Raw genomic sequence first — 16875 nt, 5'->3', positions numbered from 1 at the left:
CAGCTCAAGAAAAAAGTTCTCTTCAGCAATACGGTACTTACGTGTACTTGCTTTGACGACAGCAGGCATGAGCCCAAATCCTAGCTCCATCGTTACCAAAAGCACCAAGCCCACCTGACACATGAGAAAAGTCAAAGTGCTTAGAACAGCTCTGGACACAAAGTCAATGCTTCATATGCTATTATTATGAGTATATGATTTAAAAGGTTATTCCATATTTCTGTAGTCTTGGTTACTTTACGAAGAATTTTCAGTTTTGCCTAAACACCTAGAGAAATGCACACTGTTATCTCTATATTATAGACGAGAACACTGAGGCTCAGAGAGGTGAAGTGATTTTGCCCAAGGTCACAGCATTGGGCCAGCAAGTGACAAGGCTAGAACATTCCTCCAGGACATCTAACTCCATATCCAATATTCTTTCTACTGCAGCAAAGGACAAGAGTGTTGTATTTATGTCACCTCCATTGAGTACCCATGGTGCAGGGCTAGTGCTAACAATATCTGCAGCAGGCCCTGAGCAGTGGCTCATGCCTGTAATCCCAGCACTTTGGGAGGCCAAGGTGGATAGGTCGCTTTGAGCTCAGGTGTTTGAGAAAAGCTTGGGCAACATGGAGAAACGCTGCCTCTACCAAAAATATAAAAATTAGCCTGGCATGATGGCACATGCCTGTGGTCTCAACTATTTAGGAGGCTGAGACTGGAGAATTGTTTGAACCCAGGAGGCGGAGGTTGCAGTGAACTGAGATCACACCACTGCATTCCAGCCTGGGCAACAGTGAGACCCTGTTTAAAAAAAAAAAAAATCTGCAACTACAACAGCAGATCTCAACACTAATCTAGCACTTGATGTGTGTCTGGCACTATTTTCGGAGCCTATGTCTATTAATTCATTTAATCTTCACATTCATCCCACCAGGTAGGGACTATTAGGCTATTATTACCTTCATTGAATAAATGTGGAAACTGAGGCTCAGACAGGCTAAGTGATTATCAACACAAAAGAAAAACTTGAGTTAGCAAATCTGCACTAAAGATCAATTACTCAAGACCCAGGACAACTAGCAAACCAATCATTCCCCTACAGGCTCTTTCAGTGACCATTCATTCGGCTTCTGTTTCCTGATACCACAAGGCCAGGCACTGGTGGACACACAAATGCTCAACTCTGATGTGCAAGAACATTTCTTTCCAGTTCAAAATTTCTGTACGGGAGAAAATTCTTACAAATTTTACTTTGTACCCATGAATAAGAGAAGTGGCCAGACTATGGCAGTGACCTATGAAATTCATCTTTGGAAGGCATGGAGAATAGCCAAAAAGAATAATCAAACAAAGGCTTTATGATTCTTTAAGATGACACAGTATAGCCTGGCAGGGTTACGACTGAAGCTCTGAAATCAGAGGTCAAGGTTATGCCCTGGCTTACCCTGACACCAGCTGTATGTCTTTGGACAAGCCACTTTACCTCTCTAATCCCCAGCTTTCTTATCTGTAAAATAGGGATAATGATTTTTAAAAGCACTATCTACAAAGTCCTTAGCACAGCACCTAGCATGCAGTAGTTGCTCAACGAATCTGTTCCACTTAATAAATATTCATAGTGCCATTTCACAAGGAAGCCCTCTTTCACATTAAAAATGATTCGCCTGGCTGGGCACTGTGGCTTATGCCTGTGATCCCATCACTTTGGGAGACCGAGGTGGGTGGATCACAAGGTCAGGAGTTCGAGAGCAGCCTGGCCAATATGGTGAAACCCCATCTCTACTAAAAATACAACATTTAGCCCAGCGTGGTGGTGCATGCCTGTAGTCCCAGCTACTTGGGAGGCTGAGGCAGAAGAATCACTTGAACCCAGGAGGCAGAGGTTGCGGTGAGCCAAGATCATGCCACTGCACGCCAGCCTGGGCGACAGAGTGAGACTTCATCTCAGAAAAAAATAATAATTTGCCCAAGTGACCAACTTCCTTTCCTTATTTGTAAAGGATAATGGTGGCAAACATCAATAATCAGTTTGGAAAACAATACTGCTTAGTTCCCAGAGAGGACATGTCTCCTGGCAGTCAATGCATTTCCTGTCTCAGTGACCCCACACTGCCATTCCGGTGAATTTTAGCTCTTTGCTGCTGGGAACTGTTGCTGGGAAAGGATATTCCAGTTCTGTCTCGGATCCCTCTGATGACTGAAATAGTCCTACTAACCTGGTTCAGAGGGTGAAAAGCTCCATTCCCAACTGAAAGCTAGCCCTACCCTGAAAATATACATGGTATGCACTTTGAATTACAGGTTGAGTTGTCAAATGTCACTGGGCAGTGAATAAAGGAAGTCTGCATGCAGTGGTAAAACCACAGCCTAACAGAATATTAAGGCTGCAAGGATTCTGAGGGATACGTTTCTAGTTGCATCGCATCTGTCCTTTCGACCCCAGCCTCTAAGCTGCTGACCACTCCCCTTGCTGCACACTGAGTGTCCCAAGCTTCCATGTCAATACCTTCTCCCAGTTTCCCTCAGTTCTCTGGTTCTTATCAGTCGTCCTTACAGGAATACTCTATCCTCTTTCTTCTCAGCTTTCACTCATGCCCCGCCCCCTCCCCCCCCGCCTCCCCACCCCCACCCCCGCCAGGCTGCTAGTCCTCAAAGTGGAATTCCCAGACCTGTGGCATCTGTATCACCTGGGGTGACTATTAAACATTGTTAAAAATGCATATTCCCAGGCCCCTTCCAGATCTACTGAATGAGAAACTCTAGGGGTAGGACCCAGCAATCTGTGTTTTCAAAAGCCCTCCAGGAGCTTCTGATGCACATTTCAGGGTGAAATTCATGCCTTCTAATACCCACGCTTTCTCATACCACCCAGCATGGATGGCCCCCAGGCTAACATCTCCAGTCTAGAACTCATCTCTGAACAGCGAGATATCTAAACGTGTATTTAACATCAGCTCTTAATAGACTTAGACTCAGAGGCACCTCACATTCAGCATCCCCAACCAAAGTCTCTTGAGTTTGCTCCCTGAGCCTGACATAAGCAGCCTGGTCCCAACCTGCCATCATGTCCCACCTTTCCCTCCTTTCTTCCAGTGACACCAGAAGGTCAAACATTAACAGAGCCTTGCTGCTCATAGGCAGAAGGGATTTCTGGGCACTGGACATCTAGACAATGAAAAAAGAAAACACTAATTACAGTTCCTCTTGGAAGAAAACCTCTCCGAAAATTTCTGTAGTTCACTGCGCACCGCCCCCCCCAAAAAAAAACAGTGAGGACCTACTTTGTGCAGGTGCTGCATCTGAGTCTGGGGATACTGAGTCATTCTATCTATCTCTGTCCTCCCTCCATCTCGTTTCCCTCTTCTGCCAAAACAAATTCTTGTTTCACAAAGATATATGCTCTCAATGCATATATTAATACACCTATTGATTTTCCTCTTGCCAGTCATTATCAAGATTTATTCATCCTTACAGCTCCCCATTGACTGAGGAAAGCGGTAGTCGCAGTGGTCAATCAATCCTGATATACTCCATGACAAAGAGTCAATATCTATTTATTATTTGATGTATGGGCTTAATTATCTTAAACATGATCAGGCAGGGACAAGGCCAAATTTGAGCAGTGACCAAGCAACTGGAGCCAGGTTGGGAATGCATCGAACCAAAGCCTGGGGCCCAGCAAGTTTCTGAACAGTGCAGACACACTGATTTTGCCCTTCCAACTCCCGGCCCACCCTCACCACCCCAGCACCTGCCGCAAGGAAAGGGAGGGAAAGGGACAAGTGGCAGGGTTTCAATTTGTGCCTGCTGCCAACGCAACAAGTCACAAGCCGGGCAGGTTTGGTGGTTTGGACAGTGAATCTGATTCGGAGGTAGGTCAGCTGTTGTCCCCAGGGAATGGGACCCAGCAGTGGGGAGTCCCTAAGGTGTCCGTGGGGCATAAGAAAGTAGAATGGACTCGGGCAGGGCTAGGAAGGGAAAGAGGACCAGAGGATGGATGGATACAGCTTTGCTGTGAATCAAACAGTCTCTTCCTAGCTTTTGACGTTGGGCAAAATCGTCATTAAAAGCTGATTCCCTGCAATCTGACCTACCTGCTTGCAATACTGGTTTTTCTGTCTTTTGAATCCCTTTCATGAGCCCTTGAAGCAGATACCCTTCGATTTCCCCATTTACTGACAAGGAAATGGGTTGCATGGTACCTGCTTCAGAGAGTTGTTAATTACAATGTTGTCTCCCTGTGTAAAGCTGTCCCCATGCTCCCAAATCTTTGTTTAACCACTGTGTGCCGACAATACTGAGGAAACCATCCCTCTGCTTTCTGGAACACACGTTAAGGGCCTGATGTTGCCCACACTTGACTTCAAAACACGCGAATGCAGCTGGCTATTTTTAACATTGGTAAATAGTGAAAGCTGTTGAAAATGCCTTCATTTCCAAAGGCCTGCCAACTCCCTGTTGCTTTCCCCTAAGGGAGGTATGCCAAGAATCTCTTAGAACCTAGGGCATTAAAACCTGCATTTGTTCCTGCTAATGTCTGATTAGAAGCAACACTAACTGTCCACCCTATTTTTGGAGGAGGGGAATACATCAACAACCCTACTGCAAGTTCTCTTACGAAGACGGAATGCCCCAAGTAGTCCTAAAATGCAAACCATACTGTGCCCCTTCTCTGGTTTAATCCCTGGGTGCTTCCCCCATGGCCTTTAGGAGAAAGGTTCAACTTCCTTAGCCTGACTTGAAAGGTTCTTTAAGATCTCTCTGGTTTCTCTGTTTGTTTGTCTTTTGAGACAAGGTCCCACTCTGTTGCCCAAGCTGGAGTGCAATGGTACAATCACGGCTCACTCACTGCAGCCTCAGCCTCCCGGGCTCAAGTAATCCTTCTGCCTCAGCCTACCAAGTAGCTGAGCCTACAGGAACACATCATCACGTCCAGCTGGTTTTTGTATGTTTTGTAGAGATGGGGTCTTCCTATGTTGCCCAGGCTGGTATTGAACTGGGCTCAAGAGATCTTCCCACCTTGGCCTCCCAAAGTGCTGCGATTACAGGCGTGAGCCACCGTGCACGGCCAGATCTCTCTAGTTTCATATCTCTTGCTACTCCCCATACATATCCTCTACTCCAGCTCTTGCCCCTCCCCCGGTCTTGCTGCCTCCCACCTCTAAGCCTTTGCATATGCTGTTCCCTCCATTAGGAATGTCACTCCCTTCTTGTCCACCTGCCTGATTACCTGGCTGGATAAGGGACAGGTTCTGGGTCCCTATGTGCCCCTGAGATCTTATTGCAGAGATCACAACACCACTGGAGAATCATCTAGCTAATTTCCTTGTCTGTGAGCTCCATGAGGGGCACACATCATGCCTTCCTCTCTCTATTCCCAGCATCAGGCACCAGGACCCTACACACAGTAAGTAAGTGAGGCAAATATACTCCTTTATTGGACTGTTATAATTTACATCACATACTTAGCATCTCTTTCCTTTCATCGCTGTTACGTCTCCCACATCCTATAGTCAACTCTCTAGTGTGTACTGTATTTTCCTTACGTCTCACTCATTTCCCAGTGATTCTAAGTAAATAGCACCATTCATTGTCTGCTGCTGTATTGCCTAGAGGATCAGGCTGTGCTAATGCATGTGAACGTGTGAAACCCCGTCTCGACTAAAAATACAAAAAAATTAGCTGGGCATGGTGGCGCGTGCCTGTAATCCCAGCTACTCAGGAGGCTGAGGCAGGAGAATTGCCTGAACCCAGGAGGCAGAGGTTGCGGTGAGCCGAGATCGCGCCATTGCACTCCAGCCTGGGTAACAAGAGCGAAACTCCATCTCAAACAAACAAACAAACAAAAAACAAAAAACAAAAACAAAACTTATTCACCCACTCAACAAGTCTGTATGGAGGACCTAGTATTTTGGAGGCTGGAGATACAGAGTGAGTCAAAGAGCTGAAATCCTTGCTCTCCTGGAGCTTATGTTCTGAAGTGGGGGAGGTGAAGTAGGGAAAAAAGTAAGTGAACAAACATAGAAGAACAAAAGAATAATTATCTTATGATGAGAAGTACCTTAATGAGAATAAAATGTGGGCCAGGCGCAGTGGCTCATACCTGTAATCCCAGCACTTTGGGAGACTGAGGTGGGCAGATCAGTTGAGGTCAGAAGTTCAAGACCAGCCTGGCCGACATGGCGAAACCTCGTCTCTACTAAAATTACAAAAATTAGCTGGGCAAGGTGGCACGTGCCTGTAATCCCAGCTACTCGGGAGGCTGAGGCAAGAGAATCACTTGAACCCAGGAGGTGCAGACTGCAGTGAACTGAGATCGTGCCACTGCCCTCCAGCCTGGGTGGCAGAAACCCTGTCTCAAAAATAAAATAAAACAAAATGCAGCAATGTAATAAGAGGAGACAGAGACTGGGGGAGCTGCACAGTGGGAACAATTTTGAGTTGGCTTCTGGACTTCATGCTCCTCTGGTTGCCTCTACCATCCAGCCGCTTCTTCTCAGGTCCTCTTGCAGAATTTCCCATCTCAACCAGGCCACAATCCAGCAGGCATTCTGGACTTTAGGTGCTCTGGGCTTTGTCCTCAGGCAACCCTCCTCTCTTCCTCAGAGGACCTCAGCTTCAGCAGAAGTCCAAGACTTCCATCACCACGTCTATGCAGATGACTCATACATGGTTATTTCTAGACCCAACCTTTCATCCAAGCTTGAGACCAGGATATTTAGCTCCCTACTCAAGATCTCCCTCTGCATGGCTCAAGGCTTAGAGAGGTTCAGCAACGTGGCCAGGGTACCAGGAGCAGAGCTGTAGTAATCAAGCTACAGTCACTGACTCCTATCATTTGATATTGTAATAAACACAAGACACCTGCTGTTTGTACTGTCAAAGATGTTTTGGCATCTGAGAGAAAATATATGACTTCTACCATTTGCTGCTAATATGATTATTGCTGTTGTTATTATATCGTTATTATCGTAGCATCATTTTGTAGGAGTTAAGAGTTACTGAGCACTCGAGTTACAGGAGGCACTATGCTATAGTCTTTTCATACACATCTTTAATTCTTATCACCATCTTGCAAAAGAGATAAATGTTATCCCCATCCTATATGGAGAAGCTAAGACAAGCAGGAGTGAAGAAATCTACAATAGATCCAAAGGCCAAAGGGGAGTGTTCCACAGACATATTGTTTAGTGAAAATAGCAAGTCATGAAACAGGGTTACTGGATGAGTCTACTGTTCATGGCAGAAGATCTATCCATAACGAAGAGTCTGTGTCCCAGAGCTCCTGGCTGTTCATAAATCCTACCATTTTCTCTTGGGAATACAGTTAGCTGTTTTGCAGTTAGGTATGGACAACAGACTCCACCAATGGCACACGAGTGGAGTGAGGTGACAGACCACCCCCTCCCCCACAGGATGTTCCATGCCCCTTCGTTCTTCCTCAGCTAGAGGCAGAGGGCTGTGCAGCGGCAAATCCAAAAGACGGACAGGGTTTGGATCCCCCCCAAACATGGAGAAAAGCCACCTACCATCCAAAAACTCGCATCTTGGGCTATTACATGAACAAGAAATAAACTTACATTGTGTTAAATTACTTCATGTGTTAAGGCTTATTTGTTACAGCCACTACCATTACCCTGGCCGATACAAAGTGTGAATTTACACATATTCTGGGACATACGCCTGGATGGATATACACTCAGATGTTAATGTCATTCTCTCTGGCTGGAGGCGTTATGGGTGAATTTCATTTTCTTCTTTCTGCTGATCTGCATTTGCAATTGCAAACAAGTCATTCACTTGTGTAATAAGATACACACTTTTTTAAAGTGACGACAGATGTCACACGTGCTAATTCAGGATCTTTGAGATTCGAGGAAAGGGGTGGCCAGTGGTGAGGTCTTCACCCATGCAAATCCTCTGCTGTGCATAGGATGGATGACACAGGCACATGCAATGCACATGAGATGATCCTGATAATGATAATGACACTGTACATTTATAGCGCTTCTTTCACAAAAGTCCCAGGGTGCTTTACATTTCAGCACAATTAAAGGCAGCCACAGACAAAAAACCTTTTCAGCTGTGCTTTATAAAGGGAAAGCGATTCAGCTTTTTGAACATAAAAGGAAGCCGATTCCACTCGATGATGGGGACGGAATCTTCATGCGCTCAGGCCCCCCAACTCCTGTATGTTATATTTAGGACAATCAAACTGGCCCAAGAGGAGACAAAAACCAGAACGACCACAAGTACGGGAGTTACAGAAAAAGCAAGTTGAAATCTCACCCAGGCACTGAGTTACCACCTTAACAGAAGGCAGGGTTCTCCATGCGTCTGTCTGTCAAATATAGCAGCTTGCTGCTATTATATTTGAAAGCATGGAAAACAGGAACTGATTTGGAGTTGGAAATAAATAATCTATTAAGTAGTTCCTGATATTTACTGGATTGAAAATGCTGTGCAAATGAGGCCCCATGGGATTTTTCATGACTACCTTGTCACTAGGAGATGGGTAAGTGCTGGATATTTCATGCATGCGGGCAACAGTCAACCTCACATGACTGAGAAGATGCCTCTCAGACTCTGGGTACCCAGAGAGGGGATTGGTGACATGCGCCAAATGAGAAATTTTTAAAATCATCCTGGCGGGGAGGGTGGGTCTGGGGAATTCTAGTTCTTCCTACCTCTTTTTTCCTGGGGCACACTGTGAGCCCCTCAACTGCCAGATGTTTTGGTAATGCCCCTAATACCTCGCCCTATCGTACCCCAGTACCTGGGAAAGGATTCTGATTCACTGGTATTGTTCCTGCGAGCCCCACAAAGGTGGAAATGCCAAGCTGACAAGATACTCAGAGCCCTTTCTCTCGGCTTGTGCCCTTTGGTGCTGGGTTTCCTTGAAGCCATCACTATTCTAACCCATTTTGACACACTGATTCAACCAGCTGAGTGCAAGAGGAGGTAGAATCTTGGCCATCAGGAAACCCCCAGAGTAGCGTGGGCAACTCCTGTTTAAAACCTTACACAGCCGGGCGCGGTGGCTCAAGCCTGTAATCCCAGCACTTTGGGAGGCCGAGGCGGGTGGATCACGAGGTCGAGAGATCGAGACCATCCTGGTCAACATGGTGAAACCCCGTCTCTACTAAAAGTGCAAAAAATTAGCTGGGCATGGTGGCACGTGCCTGTAATCCCAGCTACTCAGGAGGCTGAGGCAGGAGAATTGCCTGAGCCCAGGAGGCAGAGGTTGCGGTGAGCCGAGATCGCGCCATTGCACTCCAGCCTGGGTAACAAGGGCGAAACTCCGTCTCAAAAAAAAAAAAAAAAAAAAAAAAAAACCTTACAGAAGGGGCTTCCCATTGCCTTACGATAAATGCTACATTCCTTTCTATGGCATTCAAAGCCCTGCAATCACCTGGCCTCTGCAGCCCCTTTCTACAGCTCCTCAGACGTGCCAATCTCATGCCTACCCCAGGGTCTTTGCACTGGCAGTACCTCTACCTGAACTGCTCTTTCTCTGCCACTTGGCATGGCTGTCTCCTCTTCATCATTAGATCCCAGCTCAAACGTCATTTTCCCTATGAAGCCCCCTCTGAGGTTCTCTGCAAAGCAGCCCTCCCGTCACTCTGACCCACCGATTGCCCTGTCTGTGGCCTTCACGACACTTATCATAATGCTTTAATGATCTTATGCATTTGTTTAACTTGCTATTATCTGTCTCTTCTGCGATGCAAAAATTACAAACTGTAGACTGTGTTCTGAGTGCCTATCGTGTGGTCTGGCACTGCGCCAGGGTCCGAATGTCTGTGGAAGGCACGTGAGTGCAATGTGCTAGCGTTGAAGCTAACAGATGGCTCTCAGGCCCCTGTAGGTGCTGATATTGGATCAGTCTAGGCCCTCACCCATTTTGGACTCAGCTGCTTACCTCTCAGTAGCGTCTCAGAGAAGAGGTTTCCAGGGTGCGCCGGAAGCTCTTGGCAGTCGTAAAGTCAGTTTGCTCCAGGTGGGAAGAAGGACCTACTTTCTTTAAAGCAGCAGGTCTCACAACGAACCACACTCCCCTTTAGGGCTTCTTAAAACCCAGTTTGCTGGACACACCCAGAGGTTTGGATTCAGTAGGGGAGGGTGGGAGAGAAAATTTGCATTTCTAACAAGTTCCCAGGTAAGGCTGGTTAGGGAACCACAGGATAAGAAGCACAGATTTAAATAATTTTGGAGTTCTAGAAAATTATTTGGGGAGTGGGGAAGGGGGTGAAGTGGGGCTTCTGTGAGGGACTGTACGTTCTGTTAGTTCTGCACAGCAGTTCTGTGACTTGCTAATATTTATGGAATGAATGTTTTTCAGGGAAAGATAGAGTGTGTGCATTTCTTTGTGGGGATGTGGGAAAGAGAAGAGGAGAGAAAGAAGAGAAGAACTGGTGTGTAATTTAGGAATATATGGAAGAGGAGTGTGTGGGGGTGTGTGTGTACGCGCGCACATGGGCGTGCTGGTGCCACAGGAATTTACAGAGTACCGGAGAAGCACAGAAACACCAGAAAATCAAAGGTACAAAAATGAAACGCAGTTCTAATAAGCCAGTGGTTCTTAAACTGAGGCGTGAACAAAATCCCCTGGCACTTACTAAAAAATACAGAGGTCTAAGCTAATTGAAGTAGGATGGGGCATCAGCCCTGAATGGTCATCAATTTCTCCAGCTGATTCTGATATGACCAAAAACGCAGAATCTCTGTGCTATGGAACTGCTCCCAGGTGAAGTCCATTCCCCTTGATCTAGCTAAGGCAGTCACTGGCAAAGAAGGAAGCTACTAGACTAGTATTGTATTCAGATATCCATTTGCTTATTCCTAGTTCTGCCAGTTATTTTTTCTATGACTTGGGCAAGGGCTCCCTCTGACTTTCTGACCTCAGTTTTCTCACCTGTAAAATGGGCACTGGGATAAACCAGAGAACCTCACCACACCTGGCCTGAAGCAAAGCACTTGCTGAAGGCTGGTGGAAACTGCGGCTCTTTTGGTTTATTTTTGAGGGCTCTGCCTTGGTTCTACCCCACAACCGGGGAAACGATTTCAGCAAAGAGGCTCAGCCATCCCACCTGGCATGCATGGCTTGCCTTCTGCTGGTTCGGAGCCTCACCCCCTGTCAAAACAGCAACCCTAAGAGGGTGATCTCCATATCACAGTTTGCCAGTCTGACCGAGGGCAGCAAACTAGAGTGAAAGGAAGGACGCTGGGTGTCCACCAAGATCAACAGCTCTTTGATTACAACGGGAAGTTACGGCAGATGAGCGGAACATTTCCTAGAACTGCACTGGGCAAGGTACCTCCCTTTGCGCACTCACCCTGCATTTTTGAGGCTTCCTCATTCTTGTCCTCCAACAGCACCATGCCGCACCCCTGCCTACAACCCTCCAATGGCTGCTCACTGCCCTTGGCATAAAATCAGGACTCCTCACCAGGGATTCTACAACAGAGGGTTTCAAACCTGGCTGTGTGACAGGGTCCCCTGCCCACTGGGCAATGTCTCAGGGGCATTTCGGGTTGTCACAACTTGGTGCCTGGTGCTACTGGCATCTAGTGGGTAGAGGCCAGGGGTGCTGCCGAACACCCTACAGTGCATGGGACAGCCCCCACCACAAAGGCTTTTCTGACCCCAAAGATCAATAGTGCTGAAGACGAGAGACTCTGCTCTGGGGCAGGGCCAGGCACTGTTAACTATATTAAAAGCTCCCCTTCCTCCACCAGGCTTGAAAAACCCCACCTTCTCCAGGTCTTGCTCCTCACAGCTTCTCTACCCTCACCTTCTCCCCTTTGCCCTCGCCTGTCACCATCACAGTCTTTTTTCCAGAATCTGCATTTTTACAACTTTCCTCTCCTATGACTGTGCAGGAAGGTCCAGGTATACCATCTCTGAGATTCGCTGCTTAAGACCTGTTCCCAGCTGCTTCTCAAACACAGCTCATTATCAGACAAGCAAAGAATACTGTCAGAGTTGGAAGGACACTGCAACAAATATCTGCTTCCACCTGCTCATTTTACAGAAGGAGAAACTGAGGCTTATGAAACCCCAGGTAGCAAGGTAGAAGGGTGAGAGACACTTTCACTCAACTCTACTGGCTTTCAAATTTCACTTGGAGTTTTTAACACGAGTGATTGTGCAGACAGTCAATAGCTTTGCAATAATCCCATAATGACTCAATCGTGAAACAATCCAGCAATCCTGCTGCTAACAGCATTTGTGGCTACAGCAATTGGGTAACTAGTTGGTTATTACTCATTCCCTAAGAGCCACACATATTGCATTGCAAGGAAGCTAATCTTAGAAATACTTGTTAACTTCAATGATAATTACTAAGTAATTGGCTAGAATGCGCCATTGTGAATTGATCCAGAATATCCCAGGTAATTATCTGGTCTTATGTTTCCTGTAAAATAAATCTAGGGTCCAAAAAACGGTTCCAGTTGGTTGGCCATCATCCAACCATCAACCTCTGCCCGCCAATCGTGCAAATGCCAAGTGATTAATCAAATTACTCAAATATTTGGTTTCAAACTGAATGTGCAGATAAGAAACCTGGAAAGCCAACGAGTGGACAGTGCTGAATGGGAGAGAAGGATGCAGAGTCCCTCCCTAAGATAAATATATAACAACACAATAATATGGAATCAATGCCACTTCTTTGGGGCTCATCTGGCATCCTCACACAAAATACCAAAACACTTCAGAGACCAATTACACATCCCAAAGCTGCAGAGTCTTTATCATGGTGCCAGGAAAAGGCTAGGCTATTTGTGAAATCTGTAGGCAGTTATGGCGCTTGGGGAGGGGGGCTCAGAATTTTGTACACAATAGAAGAGGGCCGCAAATGCAGCTGGCTTGCAGGATGAGCAACACATTTTCATAATGACCACTCGTTTTTCGAGGATGGCTGCTGAGTTTGTCTGTTTCCAACTTGCTAGCCTTTGAGAAGGGGGTGAGGGAGGCATGGGTGCTAGGCTCCATAGATAATGCTGAAGAGAGAGGCAGGTGGGTGGTGAGGAGCTGCCCAGAGAGAAAGATGGGGTAAGAGCTTAAGATGGGAGCACTGCGGAGAAGGCCAGGGGTGTGGAGAAGACCACCTTCCAACCAGACTTGTGTATCCCAAGCAATAGGCTACTGACTGCTGCTAAAACATGATGATATATACTCTACTGGGTAAGAAAGGGAAGGAGAGGGAGCTAAGGGTCTCTCTGTAGTAGACTGCAAAAAGAGCCACAGATTGTCCCTACACTGCATCCGTGTCCTTGCAGCAGGACATTGCAGATCTTCCCATTCAGAGGTAGAGGCTCTGTCTCCATGCCTTGAATCTAGTGGAGCGTAGGAGTTGCTTTGGCCAACAGATATAGGTCTTGACCTCTCATTGCACTTGGAAACCTGAGACTGCCAGGAGAATGAGCCTGAGCTAGGCTGTTGGGGACATCCCCTCACAGTCTGCCAACCAGCAGACACATGAATGAGGGCAACTAACACTGACTATCCCCTTGTTGACCCAGAGCTGACCACAGTCATCTACAAGAGCCCAGCTACTGAGTCTGGCTCAGCCCACAGCTGTCCACAGGATGGAGAGAAACCACTAAGTTTTGGAGCAGTTACTCAGCAAAAGCTTATACTCAGAACAGCTCAGCCCCTGAAGATTACCTGGGCTGATTTCTTCAAAGCCACTTCTGTCTGGTGCAGAGTTAAGAAGCACCATCTTTCCCCTGATTTAAGAAGAGTTGGAGGCCCGTTCCTAGATCACCAGTCTTTCACCAGCACTTCTCATTCAAAGCGCGAGTCACTCCAGTCAACCCATCGTCTGCATAATCTATGGATACAGAATATAATGTACCTTCTACCAATCACCAAGTTCTTATAAGTGGACTTAAGGAGGTTTTGTCTCACACGGGAAGAGATCAAAGACACACCAGCTCTTCTCTGAGCCCACAGCATCTGCTTTGGGCCTGCCAAGATGCAAGACGTGTGCATTTGGAGTGTCGCTGCTTAAGCCGAGTAGAGGAAGGAGAGAGCGCCTAACTGGCCCTGGGCATCACAGGTCATATTAAGAATGCCACTGCAGAGGCCAGTCCTAATATTACAAGAGAGCCAGTGCCAGAGTTTAAAAACAAACCAAAGGATTGTTTCGCAACTGTTCCATTGAAACCAAAGCTATTTCTCCCCAAGCCTCAAGTCACTGGGAGAAGCCAGAGAGCAAATCCAAGAAAGTCCAAGAAACATTCTCAAAATGTTAGTTCTCTATTAACTACCCCTTCTGTGTATCCATCGACCACAGATCCTGGATATTCCAAACCACAGTGGTAAAGACTACAAATGTGCTCTGCAACTTTCATGAAAACCAGAACAATAGTTATCAGAATCTTGGCTCACACTTGTAATCCCAGCACTCTGGGAGGCCAAGGCAGGCAGATCACCTGAGGTCAAGAGTGTGAGACCAGCCTGACCAACATGGTGAAACCCTGTCTCTACCAAAAATACAAAAATCAGCCAGGTATGGTGCGCATCCCTGTAATCTCAGCTACTCAGAAGGCTGAGGCAGGAGAATCACCTGAACCAGGGAGGCGGAGGTTGCAGTGAGCGGAGTTCATGCCCTCGCACATCAGCCTGGGCAACAAGAGTGAAACTCCATCTCAAAAAGAAAAAAAAATCTTAATCAGGGGTCTGCAGACTATGGCCCATGGGCCAAATACAGCCCACTCCCTGGGTTTATAAATAAAGTTTTATTGGGCCACAGCCCTGCAATTTCTTTTGCAGATTGTCTATGACCGCTTTCAGACTCCAGTGGCCAAGAGCAGTAGCTGCTACAGAAACTGTATGACCCACAAAAATGCAAATATTTACTATTGGGCCCTTTACAGAAAATGTTGGCTGACTACTAATTTAGTGAAATCCACTCATTTCACTTATGAAGACAGTGACTCTTTGAGAAGTTGTTATGCAAATACTTGGACTAGAAGGGGAACTAGACCCGATGTTTCTGATTCCTCATTTAGTAATTTTTGGTTTTGCTCAAGAGTTTTAGCATTAAAAGCATTTTCTGAGGTTAGGCGTGGTGGCTTACAGGCCTGTAATCCCATCACTCTGGGAGGCCAAGGCAGGAGGATTGCATGAGGCTAGGAGTTTGAGACCATCCTGGGCAACATAGCGAGACCCCGTCTCTACCAAAAAATTAAAAAATTAGCCAGGTGTGACCACACACACCTGTAGTGCCAGCTACTTGGGAGGCTGAAGGGAAAGGATCTCTTGAGCCCAGGAGTTCAAGGCTGCAGTGAGCTATGATCACACCACTGCATGCAAGCCTGGGCCACAGAGTGAGACCCTGTCTCTAAAAAAAACAAATAAATTAACGAAGTATTTTCTGGAATCTGAAATCTTAAACCATGTAAGTGAACTGTGCATGCTGGAACTGGAGATGGTCTATTAACCAAAGTGGTCAAGTAAGCAGAAAACCATTTCTCAAGCAGGCCAGAAGCAGAGCTTTGGCAATCCCTGGGTGGGAGCCCAGGTGGAACTGACCTGGTGATGATGGCCAGGTGAGGTGGACTCATGCAGGCGCCCATGAAAAGCACCACGTTCTCGTGCCGCGTCTGCCTGTAGGCCATCACCTCCCGCTTGAAGGCCTTGAGCTGGTCCTCGTTGTCCCTCTCAATGTCAATCAGCCGGATGGCCACCTCACCATGCCAGCGGCCATGGTACACCTGCCCAAAGCGGCCCTTTCCAATGAGCTCGCCGATCTCCAGCTGCTCAAAGGGGATGTCCCACTCCTGAAGGAAGATGCTGGTCTGGCTGGCCTTGCGTGGGAAGCTCCGGGCCGAGAGGAGGGACAGGTTCATCTCCTCGAAGTCATCCTCTGACTCCTCGGCTTCGTCGTGGGCCTCTTCATTCTGTGGCCGAAGTGGGAGAGAGGTCAGAATTGTGCTTGCCACTGCCTCGGCCTCCCTCGTGGTCCTGCAGGGTCTCATGTGCATGCGTAGATCTTGACACATCTCTACATGGATTTGGAGCTGGTGCAGACATACATCCCTCTGTTTCCCTGGGTAGCTCTGATCTAGAATCATCCTACAGTGAAGGTGCTAAAACGGAGATCATGATCGTCTAACTTTCTTGTGCTAAGTGGCGAAATACTGAGGCACGGAGAGAAGTGTTAGGGGATAATCACCCATTTTAATTTGCTGGGATCTTCCTGGTTTTAGCATCGAAAGTCCCTCATGTTGCCCTGGGAAGGATTCACTCCAGGTCATATAGCCAGGCAGAGGAGGAACTAAGATCCAGGTCTCTGGGCTTGAATATCTCACGCTCTTCCTATTCTTCCAAGATCTTTTGGTTAGGTTGCTTATGTGCATGTGATAAAGTCGACAGGTTAGACTGGCTAAAACAATGGGTACGTCATGCATCTGCATGTAACACGTGACAACTGTCAACATGGAGTATCTTATGCTTCCCCCAGGGAATTTGGAATTGATGATTCAAAAATTGGGAGAGGTCAGAGCTACAGACTAGATGTCTGAGGCTTCTACAGCAGCTGGGAGCAGGTAGGAGACATGAGAGTGAGAGGTTAACAGAATGGGCTTAACCATCAGACCAAGTGAGCTGAAATCAGGCCTCTGTGTGACCTTGAGCAGGTTGCTTGACTTCTCTGAGGCTGCCTTTCCTGACTGTAAAGTGGGGGTAATAAAATCTGCCCCAGGGGTGGTGTGAGGTTTTAAATGAAATGAAGACCTGTTAAGTTCTTTGTACAGACCTGACCACCTGTACTAAACACCCACTGAAAGGCCTGAGAAAATGCAGATTCCTGGGCCCCACCCAGCTCTATTGGATGAAAATATCAGCAGGCCGGGATGGGGAATCTGAATTTTTACCAT

The 16875-nt window shown here is 47.0% G+C and overlaps 1 protein-coding gene across 3 annotated transcripts in view; it reads right to left on the bottom strand.

Moving 5' to 3' along the window:
- The window catches only part of KSR2 (kinase suppressor of ras 2), a 532721-nt gene that overhangs the window by 56557 nt on the left and 459289 nt on the right, over positions 1-16875 (bottom strand). For all 3 annotated transcript variants that reach the window (XM_074402180.1, XM_074402181.1, XM_074402182.1), the window contains exon 14: positions 15530-15897. In XM_074402180.1, the coding sequence (XP_074258281.1) occupies positions 15530-15897 (368 nt within the window). The remainder of the gene's footprint in view (positions 1-15529; positions 15898-16875) is intronic.

This window comes from Saimiri boliviensis, chromosome 7 (genome assembly GCF_048565385.1).
Source record: "Saimiri boliviensis isolate mSaiBol1 chromosome 7, mSaiBol1.pri, whole genome shotgun sequence".
Classification (NCBI taxonomy): Eukaryota; Metazoa; Chordata; class Mammalia; order Primates; family Cebidae; genus Saimiri; species Saimiri boliviensis.
This window is presented reverse-complemented; position numbering and strand designations above follow the sequence as displayed.